This window comes from Aphelocoma coerulescens, chromosome 2 (genome assembly GCF_041296385.1).
Source record: "Aphelocoma coerulescens isolate FSJ_1873_10779 chromosome 2, UR_Acoe_1.0, whole genome shotgun sequence".
In the NCBI taxonomy this organism is placed as follows: Eukaryota; Metazoa; Chordata; class Aves; order Passeriformes; family Corvidae; genus Aphelocoma; species Aphelocoma coerulescens.
In genome coordinates this window covers 73,909,038-73,921,690 of record NC_091015.1, presented here as the reverse complement: position 1 = coordinate 73,921,690, position 12,653 = coordinate 73,909,038, and the positions used below count along the sequence as shown (strand labels likewise).

Genomic DNA, 12,653 nt, shown 5'->3' with positions numbered 1-12,653 from the left:
ATGCGCGCACAGACACAGGACATCGGGGGTGGCCCCCGCCGCCGCCCCTTTATTGCCATGGGACGAGTCCCGCCGCCGCCTCCGGCCCGCCCGCCCCGCGCTGGGCCCCGCCGGGCCGCTCCCGGCGCTCCGGAGGCGATCCCGGGGCTCAGGAGATGATCTCCGTCTCGTGTCGCGCCAGCGCCGGCGGCAGCGTGGTCCCGCAGGGGCCCGGGAAGTGGAACCTGGAAGGAAGCAGCAGGTTTAGGGCGCGGGCAGCCACCGGCGCATCCCGCTGCTTTGTTACCTGGCGAGTCTGGCAGGGGGACGGGAGGGAGGGAAGAAAAGGAGGAGAGAGGGGTTTAGGCCTGGTGGAGCGTAGGGACAGACTTCAGCCTCACCCTTAAAACAGTACGGTTTGTGTCTTCAGTGAAACTTAGTTCCACCATGGAAGAAGAATCATCTTTTCTTACTTATTCACAGAAACTTAATATTTCTTAAGTGCTGGGGAGAAAACTAGACCGTATTGGTCTAAACGCAGCGTTTCAGCAGTTGGACGCAAAAGGCAGGACATGGCATGGGCATGGACGGCTGGTTCCTGAGCAGCGTTACCTGAACCTGTTCGTGGCAGGAGTGGGCTCCATGTTGAACTCCGCGACTGGGACTCCTCTGGCAGAGACCTGCGGGGCAAACATGGCCGCGGGATACACCACGGACGAGGTCCCGACCTGCAGCCAACAGGACAAAAGTCAAAAGTGTAGCAGGACAGCACCTGAACAGAGCAAACCAATCCAGCCCCAAGATGAGGGCCCTTCTCACAAGAGAGAAATGCAGGTGCACTAAAGCCTGGGATATCCCCAGAGAAGCGAAACCAAATCAGTAGCTATTTAACACAGCATAGCAATCAGGAATTGTTTCGCTGATGCAGCCCCAAAAAAACCAGTTTGTAACTGTAGATGAAAAAAAATCCCAGAAACAAAAGGGCACACTTTGTCTTCAGGAAAAACAAAAACCCAACGAAATGTTCCTTCTATTACTTGAGATCATTCTATAAAGAGAACACAATATTCTGAGCAAGTGTTTGGTTAGGGATCTGGAACCTACATGGCATGTAAACCACCTCTCAAAAAAGCAGTACATAACTCTTTTTGTAAACTAAGTATCAAAATAATTGTATTTTTCACTGATTGAGAAATTAGAACCATAGAATGGTTTGGGTTGCAAGGGACTTTAAAGATCGTCTCCTTCCAACCCCTCTGCCACAAGCAGGAACACTTTCCACTAGACCAAGTTGCTCAGAGCCCCATCCAACCTGGCCTTAGACACTGCCAGGGATGGGGCATCCACAGCTTCTCTGGGCAACCTGTGTCTCACCACCCTCACAGTAAAGAACTTTTTCCTATATGTAATCTAAACTCAGTCTCTTTCAGTTTAAAGCCATCACCCCTTGTTCCTGATGAAGAGTCCCTCTGGCTTCCTTGCAGGCCTCGTTAGGTACTGGAAGGCTGCTCTAAGGTCTCCCAACAGCCTTCCCTTCTCCAGGGTGAACAGCCCCAACTCTCTCAGGCTCTCTTCATAGGGGAGGTGCTGCTCCAGTCCCCTTACCAACTTCATGACCCTCCTCTGGACTTGCTCCAACGGTTCCATGACATTCTTATGTTGGGGGCACCAGAACTGTACATACACAGTATTCCAGGTGGGGTCTTGCAGGAGCAGAGTAGAGGGGGAGTGAAATTCAACAACTAAACAACATTGTCCAACCCCTAACACCTGTGCACCTGTTAACTTCTGAGCACTCTGTGTACATTTTCAAACTGCAAGGTCTTTTAATGTTTTACACTGGATGCCAGAGTCCCTCTGGGGCTTTTAGTTCCCCCAGGGAAGCACAGATGCATCTGCGTTACCCATGAGGTGCCACCTCCTTAGCGTGGCCTCCCTGCCGGCTCAGAGGACAGGTAAGGAAAGCGCCACTCACTACCAAGCAGAGGTCACAAATATCCAGCTCCTTCTCCACTGCCGTGAGCACGCCGGGATCCAGGGCCTCACCAAACCACACGACGTGGGGACGCAGGAGCCCGTTGCAGCCGTCCTCCTCACACCTGTTCAAACACCACGAAGGGACAGCATCACGCTGCTGACGGAGGCGCTTCAGGCGGCAGAATGGCAACACAGGTTTCATTCCCGCTTGGGCATGTCTTACCTGCCCTCACTTTCTCCCTTCTCCTTCATAGCCCTCCCCACACCTTCCTCTACCACATGCTGGACAGAAGGCAGCTCATTCCATGCTACACATGTGCTGGAAGTACACATGTGCCGCCTGGCCACATGGAAGAGGTTGCTGAACAGTTGTTCAGCACAGATACTTAACTGTGTCTTCCCCTTACTGAGCTCCTGAAACACATGAAAATTAAAACCTCAGCCTCCATCAGCTTTAACAAAGTGGCTAATAGGGTTTTAAGGACGAAATGAACCAAAAGACAGAAGCATCGTGTTAGCCTCTTTTCCCTTAGGAACCAGATGAAAAATGTGGTGGCTTTTTGCATCTGCAGCTAGCTAAGGCAAAGCTTCGGGCAGGGTAAAAGAGCACCGTGCACTTTCAGTGCCTGACAGACCCCAGCACAGTATCCCAGAATAACAGTGAGTGGCACCTGCAAAGTAACAAAACATTTACTGCTGCAGCACTCACTTTCTTGCTGCAATTCTCCTACTACTTCACTTACTACAAACCCCACGAATTTAGGCACGTTTCATCTTGGTGCTGAAGTACACAAATGTGCAATGCCTTCAGCACCATGGTAACTTCTCCTACACACTCCTTGTCAGATGTGCCTGTAACTTTAGATTCAGTTTTCCGGGGCAAAGTCTCACACATTTCTCTCCTGTGGAATGTCCTTCCAAAATGACATGAACAGTAACATGAAGCTCTGAGATGCACAAAGCATGAAGAGGTAACAGTCCAAACAAAGTCGTTCATACATACTGAGGAAGGTCTTCAACTGGAATTGCAGCGTCTTCTGTGTCAGGATCTGGAGCTCTGAAGTTACAAAATGGAAATACATATCCAGCTCTACAAAATGCACTTTATATATTAATAAAAACTTAGCATTCTCTAAAAATGTTAGTATTCTCTAATGCACACCCTCCAATCAAGGAATCTGCAACCTGAGCCAACTTCAACACCTACTACAATCCTAAAATACCACACGCAAGGCAGGCAGGCAATTTGTCCAGAATTATCCTGGAGCTGAGCGACAGTAATAAGCTGTCCAAGACTGTCAAAGGCACAGCAATTATTTATGCAACTATCTAAAGTTCTGGTGAAATGCAAAGTGAAAAAAATCCCTAAAAATCTGTTAGCATATGCCTGGTTCATCCCCCTGCCCACTTCCTTTTTTTAGTGGTGAAAGAAAGAGGATGGATTACCCCTTCCCAGCCAACGCGGGGCAGATCGGGCTCTTGTAATTCGCAGCTACGTTTCCACAGCTGGTGCACCGAGTTTTAAATAAACTACCTGGAACACACAAAGAGGAAACGTCGGGGATGAGGCGATGGCTCTGAGATGTGGCTGTGCCCGCAAAAGGGTTGTGTTTATCCTGGGCAGCCTTCATTTACAGACCCTGAAGGCTGCACTTTGTGGGTAACTCACTACAGGAACGTAACAGCAAAGACAGTCCCACAGTGTCACCTTGTTCTGCCTAAGGACATGAGTAATACACAGTCCTGTAATATACCTTGGAGGAAAATCATAAAGTATCATTGAGGGAGATGATTTCTGTTTATTGCTTTTCCTCTTACAAAAAAATTAAATATGCTGGTTAACACCATTTTGTTCCATGCAAAACTCCCCACTCCCAAGAGTTCTGTAGCATTACTAACATGCTGTCAAGATGTGCAATATTACCAAGAGTATAAAATTGTGTCCATTTTTCAGGGAATACAGATAACCAAAATTAAATTGTTGCCAAGGTTTCATCATTGGGTCCACAACTGCAAAACAGCTTGTGCAGGTTTCCTGTGTCCAAATCACAAAAGTAGCAGTGGGGAATGCCATTTAAACCTTTAGTGATACTTGAGTTAAAAAGGATCACAGTGCTTGAGGGTCTTTGTCCTGGGAGACTTCCACCCTGCGGCAGGGCCTGAGGAGTGGAGAAATGTGTGGGGCACCTCTGAGGATGGAGAAAAGTTTCCCCACCCTCTTTCTCTCCACACCAGTACATTTCCTCAGATCCAAAAGCCCCACTGACCCCAGGTGCCTTGTTCTCCTCTGGCACTTTGTGGGAGTGAGGAATGCCTCTGACTACAGGGAAGAGAGGGGGAGGGCCACTGGGTGCAGGAAAGAAAGGTAAGGGAATCTCAATTGTTTCCAGTCCCTTTGTCCGCCTGTAGCCAAGGACTGCAGAGGTGGGGACAGGACAGAATGGGGCAGAGGGAAGCACCAGGGGTCAGGCTTGCCAATACACCCTTTATTGGTGGCAGTCTGACACCACCACTACCACAATGAAGTCCTTAGGGATTCTTTTCCCCTTTTCTAAGTGAAATCAGCCAGGCATCACAGCCACATGAATTCAAGTGGATCTGCAGAAAACGGCAAGTGAGAAGGGAGAACCAGTTCCTGTGTACTGTCAGAATCCATTAAACAGGAAGATGAGATTCTGTGATTCTAAAGATGAAGAATAAAGAGAGGCTACAAAGTACCTGAAACAACTTCTGAAAGAGAACAGGGTGTTACTGTAAATAACTTTATGCAAGTTATAATTTTAAAGACAAAGTTCTTTTCTCTCTGTACTTATCCTGCTTTCCCTTCTTCCCACTCCCCACCCCGGGTTTCCTGGCCTGTGGCAGAGAGGTGAGCCAGCTCTTACCGTGGATTTCTAAGAGATGCTTGGTGCCTGCCTTCTTGTGCAGCTCATCGATGTTCTGTGTGATGACCACCACGCTCCTTCCTTGCTTGCTCAGACGCTTCTCGCACTCCGCAATGGCGATGTGTGCTGGATTGGGATGTTTACTCAGCATCACTTCCCGCCGGTAGTGGTAGAATTCCCACACACGGGAAGGGTTTCGTGCGAAAGCCCCCGGAGTAGCCAGCTCCTGCAAAACACCTAACAGGTCATCCTACAACAAAAGAAGAATCCCCTCCCCAGATGAAGCCTGCTGGATCTCTGCCATGTACACTGCTGCCAGCATCACAAAGTCATCGAAAGCAGATTATTTATAACCAGATGCAGTTGATAAGAATACTGCTCCACAGCCCTTACAAGGGTGACAAGTCAAAATGTCAGATCAAAAGAGGAAATAACTTACAGCAATAGTGTGGTGCGTGGCTTTACTCTACACTCCAACCATATTCTGTGCTGCCCTACCAAACTATTAGGAACTTAGCACAAAGCAAGATGAGACATTCCAACACACATAATTTTTTGGCACCCATAACTCTGTTTTCCACAGCAGCCATAAAACTCAGCATCAAGTGAATGTATTTCCTTCGCTAGCAATTTCTGTTCTGCCTTAAGTGTAACACAAGCCAAATTACGCCCACTGTCAAAACCAAAGTCTAATGTCTTGCCTTTGGTGTGCAGGTGTCTTGGGGTGACGTTATGATGTGTATCCCATATCGCTGCCTATGCCCAGGAATTAATTTTTGTGCCTTTCTGTGCCTCTAAACTGAGCCTGAGAGGGAGAAGAAAAAACTGAGCAAAACTTTCTCAAAGCAGTTTGCAGCTTGTTCAAGGTCACTTAAAGATAGGAGGTTTTTTTTCTTCCCAGCCGCGGCAGGGGAGTGAGGAAGCACCCTGCTTGCGGTGTTCCAGTCAGCTTTTGGCCAGTTGTTTCAGTTTCTGGTTCTCCGGAGAGAGAGACTGAGAGTTGGACTTTGCTTTTCCTTCTCTGGAATTCCGGATTTTCTCCCTTTTCTACTGGACTGCTTTCAACCTCAGAGCACATCGGGAGGACTTTTCATCGGGCACAGAGGGCCTGGCCCTGGGCCAAGCCCCAGCTCCGAGGAGACCAAAGGGAGGACTCTAACGCTATCCCAGGTTTTTCCTCCACAGCGAAAGATTTTACCATTTAACCTCATTTTCCTTTCCCGTGTGTTTGTTAAATAAATAGTTTTATCTTCTTCACTTTCCTTCGAGGAAAGTTTATTTTTTTTTCCCGAACCTGGGGGGGAGGGGTGGTTGTGCCTTCTCTCAGAGTATATATTTCTGAATTTGGCCAAACCGGTACAGCAGGTAAAATTGAAGCTGCTTTTCACAGTAACTCTAATTTTGCCTTATCTGTCTCAAAAATGAGGAGTGGCTCAGTCCAGTGCCTCAATGCACAATTCTGCTGACACAGAAACATTGAATACAAGTTTCTGATGCAGCAGGACCAGACATTTATACACACACGTTTTATTTGAATTGATGGTCACTGAAAGAAAAAAACCTCATCTTTAGATCCAAACCAGCTTAAAAAGCTCATCTCTCTGACCCTTTTTTAACTTCATCAAATCTTTCAGGAATGCTGTAATTAGAAACCACAAAGAAAGCAGGTGTGACAGAATTTGGGGTAGCAGGTACTGACACCATAACAGCTGCTTGGAACACCTGCAGCCCCAGGAAGAATGAGACTCACCAGGCCCCTGTACAGCTCACACTGTTTGTGATTTCAGCTGCACTCCCAGTGTCTGCTCCCACCTCCTCTCCCACCCCAGTGGCTCTCAGTGCTCGCAAAATCATTCCAGCAAGAGAGACAGAGCTTGTGGGAGAGTTAAAGAACCTGCCTCCAAATAAAACAAGTCCTAAAGCCTTTTTACAGGGTGTTATGAGACATCAAGATTAAAAGAAAACAACCAGCCTCTATCATCAGTTCTTCCTTTGTTATTTTGATAAAAGGCTCTTAAGAGTTTAAAACAGGAAAGGGCCCACAAGGTAGGAAAACAGTGACGGTGTCAAAAGATGAGCAAACAGCTGAACTGCAGGAAAACAAGGATGGTAGAAAGACCCAGAGCTGCCTGCAAGAATGCGGTTTTTCCCAAGCAACTGATAAACTGAAGGACAGAAGCAGATCCCCAAGTGGATGGGGAAGAGCTGCAGAGGCAGCTGTGGAGAGAGCTTTGTCCCTGCTGCACTGCCATGGGAGAATTTCCACCCTCTTCCCCCAGCTGTTCCTGACCCTCCACACTCACCTAAGTGATGCACAGAGAGGCACAGGCCATCAGTACCTACCTGGGCTTGCCACTTTCTCCAGAAGCCTCCAGCCCCTCTGAAGGTGGGGACGCCGCTCTCGGCACTGACCCCAGCTCCGGTGATGATGGCGATGTGCTTGGCTTTGGCAAACACCTCTCGGAAATCAGCCATGTCTGTGCCAGGGCAGGGAGAACAGGGAGCTGTTCAGGCACTCACACTGTGACCTAAGAGGCCACACGTACACATCCAGAAACGGCTTCTACACACAACTCCCATGACTTTAATTTCAGAACACCAACTGGTTCCTGAGCTTCTCTATGTCGGAATTTAAAGGGCAATTCTTGGAGATCCTCAAAATATGTGTATGAGCAAGCTCAGTAGGGTAACCTGTGCTCAACATGATTATAGTCAATATTTGAAAGGCAGAGCATTTAACTAAAACCCCACACTAGATACTACCCTGATAACAACTGTTGGCACCACCACTCAGGAACAGGTTGCTTCCTAATTGTGAGGCAAGATCCTGAGATGAAAAAATATATGTTTGTTTTGTTGTTGTTTTTGGGGTTTTTTTCCACAAAGTACCACCTTCAAAATTAGGGTAATTTGGGAAAACATATTTTCTTTTGAGGCATTTTGCCCATTTTCTAGTTTTGCAACTGTATTTTATTTTTTTTAATGTGTTATTCCCTCCATTTTTCCCTGCATGGTAAAGTAGTTTGGGAAAAAGATGGGAAATTTCCTTTGCCTTTTTATGTGAGTCAAAACAAGATTAAAAAGGAACAGGTTAGCTGCAGAGAGACAAAAAAAATCTCTTGCGGTTTACCTCAGATATGAATTTTAAAGCAACACAAGTTAGAATCACAAGATGGCTGAGGTGAGAAGGGACCTCTGGAGATTTTCTTGTTCAAACCTCCCCCCCCCCCCCCCCCCCATTTAGGAGGGTCATCCAGAGCAGACTGCCCTGGACAATGTCCTTTGGGGTGAGTTTTGATGTCTCCATGGATAGAGGCTCCATAAGCTTCCTGCACAACTCAATCCATTGTCTGACCACCCTCCCAGCAGACAAACACCATGGGGTGGTTTTATGCATTGAGAAGATGCCCTGGAGTCTTCATTGCTACAAGGGCTCATCACTGGCTTAAGGTAAACCTGGTGCCCAGTGGATCCCCAGGGACATTCCTGCCCAGCGGATCCCCAGCTGCTCACCCCAGCCTGTCCTAGGGCCTGGGGCTATTTCTCCCCTGAGGCAGGACCCTCTGGAGTATCAACCACTCCTCCCAGCTTTGTATTACCTGGAAACTTGCCAAGGATACACTCTGGTGCACCATCCAGATCATTAATGAAGGTGTTAAACAATACTGGCCTCAGTACAGACTCCTACAGTACCCCATTAGTGAGCAGCTTCCAGCTGAACTTTGAGCTGCTCACCACAACCCTAATCCTCACAATTTACTAGGTGGTCTTTAAAATAAAAAGCAAAACAACCTCCCCCCCCCCACACAAATAAAGCCCACCCAAAGGCAAGTAAATTCCTGTAAGGAGAAACAGTCACTGGAGAAGTCCCAAGACCCCTACCACAGAGCCACAGGACTGGGCAGAGAACGCTGCTATTCTGATACCCCACCTGCTGTTGCAAACCAAACCTCACAAGCCCTGAATGTGTGAAGCTCAGGCCAGAAGCCCTCCCAGCCTGGTCTCTGGCAGCAGCCAAACACTGATGTTCAAGGCAGCAGAAAAAGCAAATTTGCCTTGGCTACCCGACTATTGGGGGGTTGGTGTTGTACCCGTGTGCAGTTTTCAAGTTAAGACACACTCTCAAATCAAAAAACAAAACCAAAATACCCCCCCAAACAAGCAGAAAGAGGACAGCTACAACTACTAGTCTGAACAGGGCTCCTGGGGTTACCCAGCTCCTGAGCTGTTACAAGTGCTGGAGGCCCATTCTTGTACAAAGAAACAAGGAATTAGTTTTATTACTCATTAGGATTATGAAAAGGAAACGCAATTAACAATTGCATACTTCTGTGCATAAATTATAAACATCAGAAACACGTTTCTGTTGCAACCATGCTGACTGCAACTATGCAAGTGTTTTTGGAACTATACAGAACACAGACATGGAAAGGTAATTTTACTAGCTGGGAGACAAAAAAGGGAACTCCACAGTGTTTTAAACGTTTTGACTTAAGCCATGGATTTCATCTAGCACACGAAACCTTCTAGCACTTCAAATCCACCTTAAAAACCTGTCCGGGGTGCTAAAGCAAACAAATACACGTCTTACTTGAACTAGGACGAGCCATTTCCAAGCAAAACTTCTGTTTCTTTGAAGACGAGGCCTTAAGTCCACAATGCGCTTGGGAAACCAACCTTCTAGCGGTAACTTGAAAGAGACACATCAGGATCCCTCGGAAGTGTTTCACCTGGGGAGAAATAAACCAAACATCAGCGGCCCAGCGCGGGTGCGTGTTTCTGCCAGCTTCCTGTGAGGGGCTCTCCTCAAAGAACCAGGTGCAGGTGTTCGCCACGGCTTCCTGCACCTGCAGAACAGGGAACCACCCCCAGCCCGAGACCCTCGGCCCGGCATCACCGCTTTTGTTCAGCACCGGGGAGAACCAGCCCTGCTCCAAAGGCACCGAGCCATTTCGTCCGACACTCAACTTACGCGACGCTTCCCAATCGCGCTGCTAACCCGAGGCACCTCCCAGGACCCGGCTGCCCGCCGGCATTTTAAGAAGAAGGGGCAAAACCAAGCGACTGAGCCACGGCCCGCAGCGAGCCTACGTGCATCTGCCCGCCCGCAGAAGGGCGAAGGGGGGACAGCGCGGGCGGGCGGAGCCCCGACGAGGGGGAGGTGGCGGAGGCGGTGGCCACCGCCTCCGCCACCTCCCCCTCGTCGGGGCTCCGCCCGCCCGCGCGGTTGCCTGGCCCTCACGCAAATCGCGGGGCCGCGAGTTCGCGGCCCGCCCGCCGCCACTCACCCCGTGCGGCCTGGCACGTCCCGCCCCGCGATGCCGGCAGGGGCCGGGCCTCGGCGCCGCTCCGCCCTCCCGCGGAGAAGGGGCGGCCGGGGTGGATGCGTGGATGAGCTGGAGTGATACGCAAAATAGGTCAGGAAAGCTGGATGGCTTTCCAGCGTCATCCCTCTCCGCGGTCCACCCTGGAGGCGTTCGCAGTTTACGCGTTCACGGATGAAAACTCCGCTGGTCTTGGACAGCACACGATTTCCATTTTTTTTTATTATTTTTTTTTTTTTTAATGAGAAAAGCTGCTTTTAGCATGTTTTGCTGCAGAAAGAAGGCGGCGCTTGCTTTCATCCAGCCACCTCCTCTCCACCCTTCCCCAACAACCTTAAATCGTTACGGTCCTTTTCAGTCAGAGATTTTGACACTTGTTTTTCCTCCCTCCCTTTGGACTCTGTAAATTACCAGCTAAGCAGATGAAGAGGCCCCCAAAACATCTACCTGCAGAGGGGAAAGGCTGAAAGGCAAGTCCCACCGTGCTCTTTTCAAGTCCACCAGCAGCCTGTCCAGCCCCGGGGGCAGCTCCCGTCTCCCGCTCCTGCTGGCACAGGACGCGTTACCTGAGCGAGTTCACCTGAGGGCAGGGCAGGGAACACCCAGAGGCTGGCAGCCGACGTTTCCCTCATTACTCCTCCATGGCACTTGTTATTGTTTACAGAGTACCAGCATTTTGTACTCTGCCTCCAGCTGCAAACTCGAAGGAAGCCTTTGGTGGGGGAACCTTGAGACAGTGAGTGGTGCTGACTAAACGCTTGTGCTGGTGCTCGCTGAGCTTTGCCAGCTGTTCCCTGAGCACTCCGTGCCTCCATACAGGCTTGCATGCTCGGAAAGACAGCACATTATAAACTCAGAAAACAAGGTGAAAACCAGCGTGATCTTACTTTGCATTCTTACCACTCTGATGGTCAAAATCCAGTAATTCTGTGAGGACTGGGGAAACAAACAGGACGGCAGGTTTGTTGATTGAGGGACTGGCTTTGCATACTATTATTCAGTATCATGACTGATGTTTGTTTGGTTTTTTTAAATTGAGAGCTTGCTATGGACTGTATACCGTGCTTATTAGGCAGTGTATTTTAGCTGCCAGTTAATATTAAAAACCAAGAAAAAAGCAATTCGCAGTTGCACTATCACCACGATTTTCTTCCACTTTGAATCCAAAGTTCAAGACAGCAAATTCCTAGTCTAACCTTGCTAACAGGAAAAAATGGTTCTGTTTATGTACTAGAGTTTTGAGGAGCACATCAACCAAAGAGCTTTCATTTTTCTGTCACATCACTGGACTCGTTACATGTGCTCCTTCTAACTTTACATCAACCCAGGGCAGGGCATGTTAACATGCAAGGTTTGCAAAACTACAGTTTTTTAATAACAAGGCAACTCACGGTAGCACAGGTTATGTGAAATGGGTGCAGAAGGACACAAGGCTGGCTTGCTTTGGTCTCTTTGGCACCTACAGCTTGCCTACTCCAACAGCACAATTATCGCAGTGTTTCTGAAGCAATCAATCATGCATTCTGTATTCTCAGTGGTCTGAAACAATGAAGAGCCCCAGATGATGCTGGCTGATGCTAACCTGGTGTAAATACTGAATGTTTGCCATAAGGAAATGGCCACATTGATTTTCAAAATTGTTTGTAGTGGCTCTGGACAAATATGTTAATGCAAATGTGTAAGTGGATTTGCTAAAAGGTTTATAAAAATATTAAAATTAAAGTGACATCTAAACTTAACTTCAAGACAGTGGGGTGTTTGGTGTTGGTATCTGGCAGAGTTCTACAATCATCTGTGCCCGATAAAATAATTCTGTATAATTTTTTTTCTGTCACAGTAGTTTCCTCCAGCAGCAGTGTCATTAATGCAGTAAGAGCAACTCTAGGTGGACACCAGAAGCATGAACTGTTCTGTAAAGATATGCATTTCACCAAAATCAATTTGCACATAAGAATCCCGTCTTAGAAGAGACAAAAGCCATGGCAAGGGCAAGTGCACTGCACTTCACAGCCCCTCCTTTCATTGCCTCCCCCCAGCACATTGCCCTCCCAGCTGCCAACCGTGCTGCAGGCAGCTGAGGCCTTTACATATTTAGCAGTGATCCTCTCTTGTCTGTCTTCCAGGAACTTGTCCCATCTCCCCTTGACCCACATGACGCTGTTCTCTGGCAGGCGTTCCCCGGCTCCGCTCCCCCTCCTGGGAGGGACGGGGAAAGCAGAAGGTGAGGAACGTGCATCCACAGCGGGGGGCTGCTATTCTCCTCTGAGGCTCAGTGGTAAGATGGGTTAATACCATCCGGTGTTCCACTCCAGCCACACTGTCCTTCAGCATTTTCACCAAGTCCTTTGCATCTGAGCAGCACCAGCTAGAAACAGCTCTCTCTTTGAGCGTGAAGCCTAATTGTACCAAACACAAGCAAAACATTTTTTTCTTAAATCCCAAGTAAACAGTCTGTATTCTAACACACAATAGGTCTGCACCAATTAAA

General features: G+C 48.4%; 1 protein-coding gene across 1 annotated transcript; it reads right to left on the bottom strand.

Moving 5' to 3' along the window:
• Window positions 1-22: 22 nt before the first annotated feature.
• On the bottom strand, window positions 23-9,894 carry SIRT5 (sirtuin 5). Its single transcript, XM_069008027.1, has 9 exons — window positions 9,814-9,894; window positions 9,433-9,571; window positions 7,185-7,318; window positions 4,842-5,067; window positions 3,403-3,490; window positions 2,960-3,013; window positions 1,955-2,078; window positions 592-707; window positions 23-224 (listed from the first exon to the last, which is right to left on the bottom strand). Exons 2-9 carry the CDS (start codon window positions 9,545-9,547, stop codon window positions 149-151), a joined length of 933 nt encoding a protein of 310 aa, XP_068864128.1. The 5' UTR covers window positions 9,548-9,571; window positions 9,814-9,894; the 3' UTR covers window positions 23-148.
• Window positions 9,895-12,653: the final 2,759 nt, after the last annotated feature.

Bases quoted from the DNA above. Each gene is read 5' to 3' on its own strand.
- SIRT5 (XM_069008027.1), bottom strand. From the start codon at position 9,547: ATGTGTCTCTTTCAAGTTACCGCTAGAAGGTTGGTTTCCCAAGCGCAT. The intron at 3,014-3,402 runs GTAATCCATCCT...TTGTAACTTCAG, and splicing joins CCCGCGTTGGCTGGGAAGGG to AGCTCCAGATCCTGACACAG. The intron at 2,079-2,959 runs GTATGTATGAAC...GTGTTTGAACAG, and splicing joins CCAGTTGAAGACCTTCCTCA to GTGTGAGGAGGACGGCTGCA.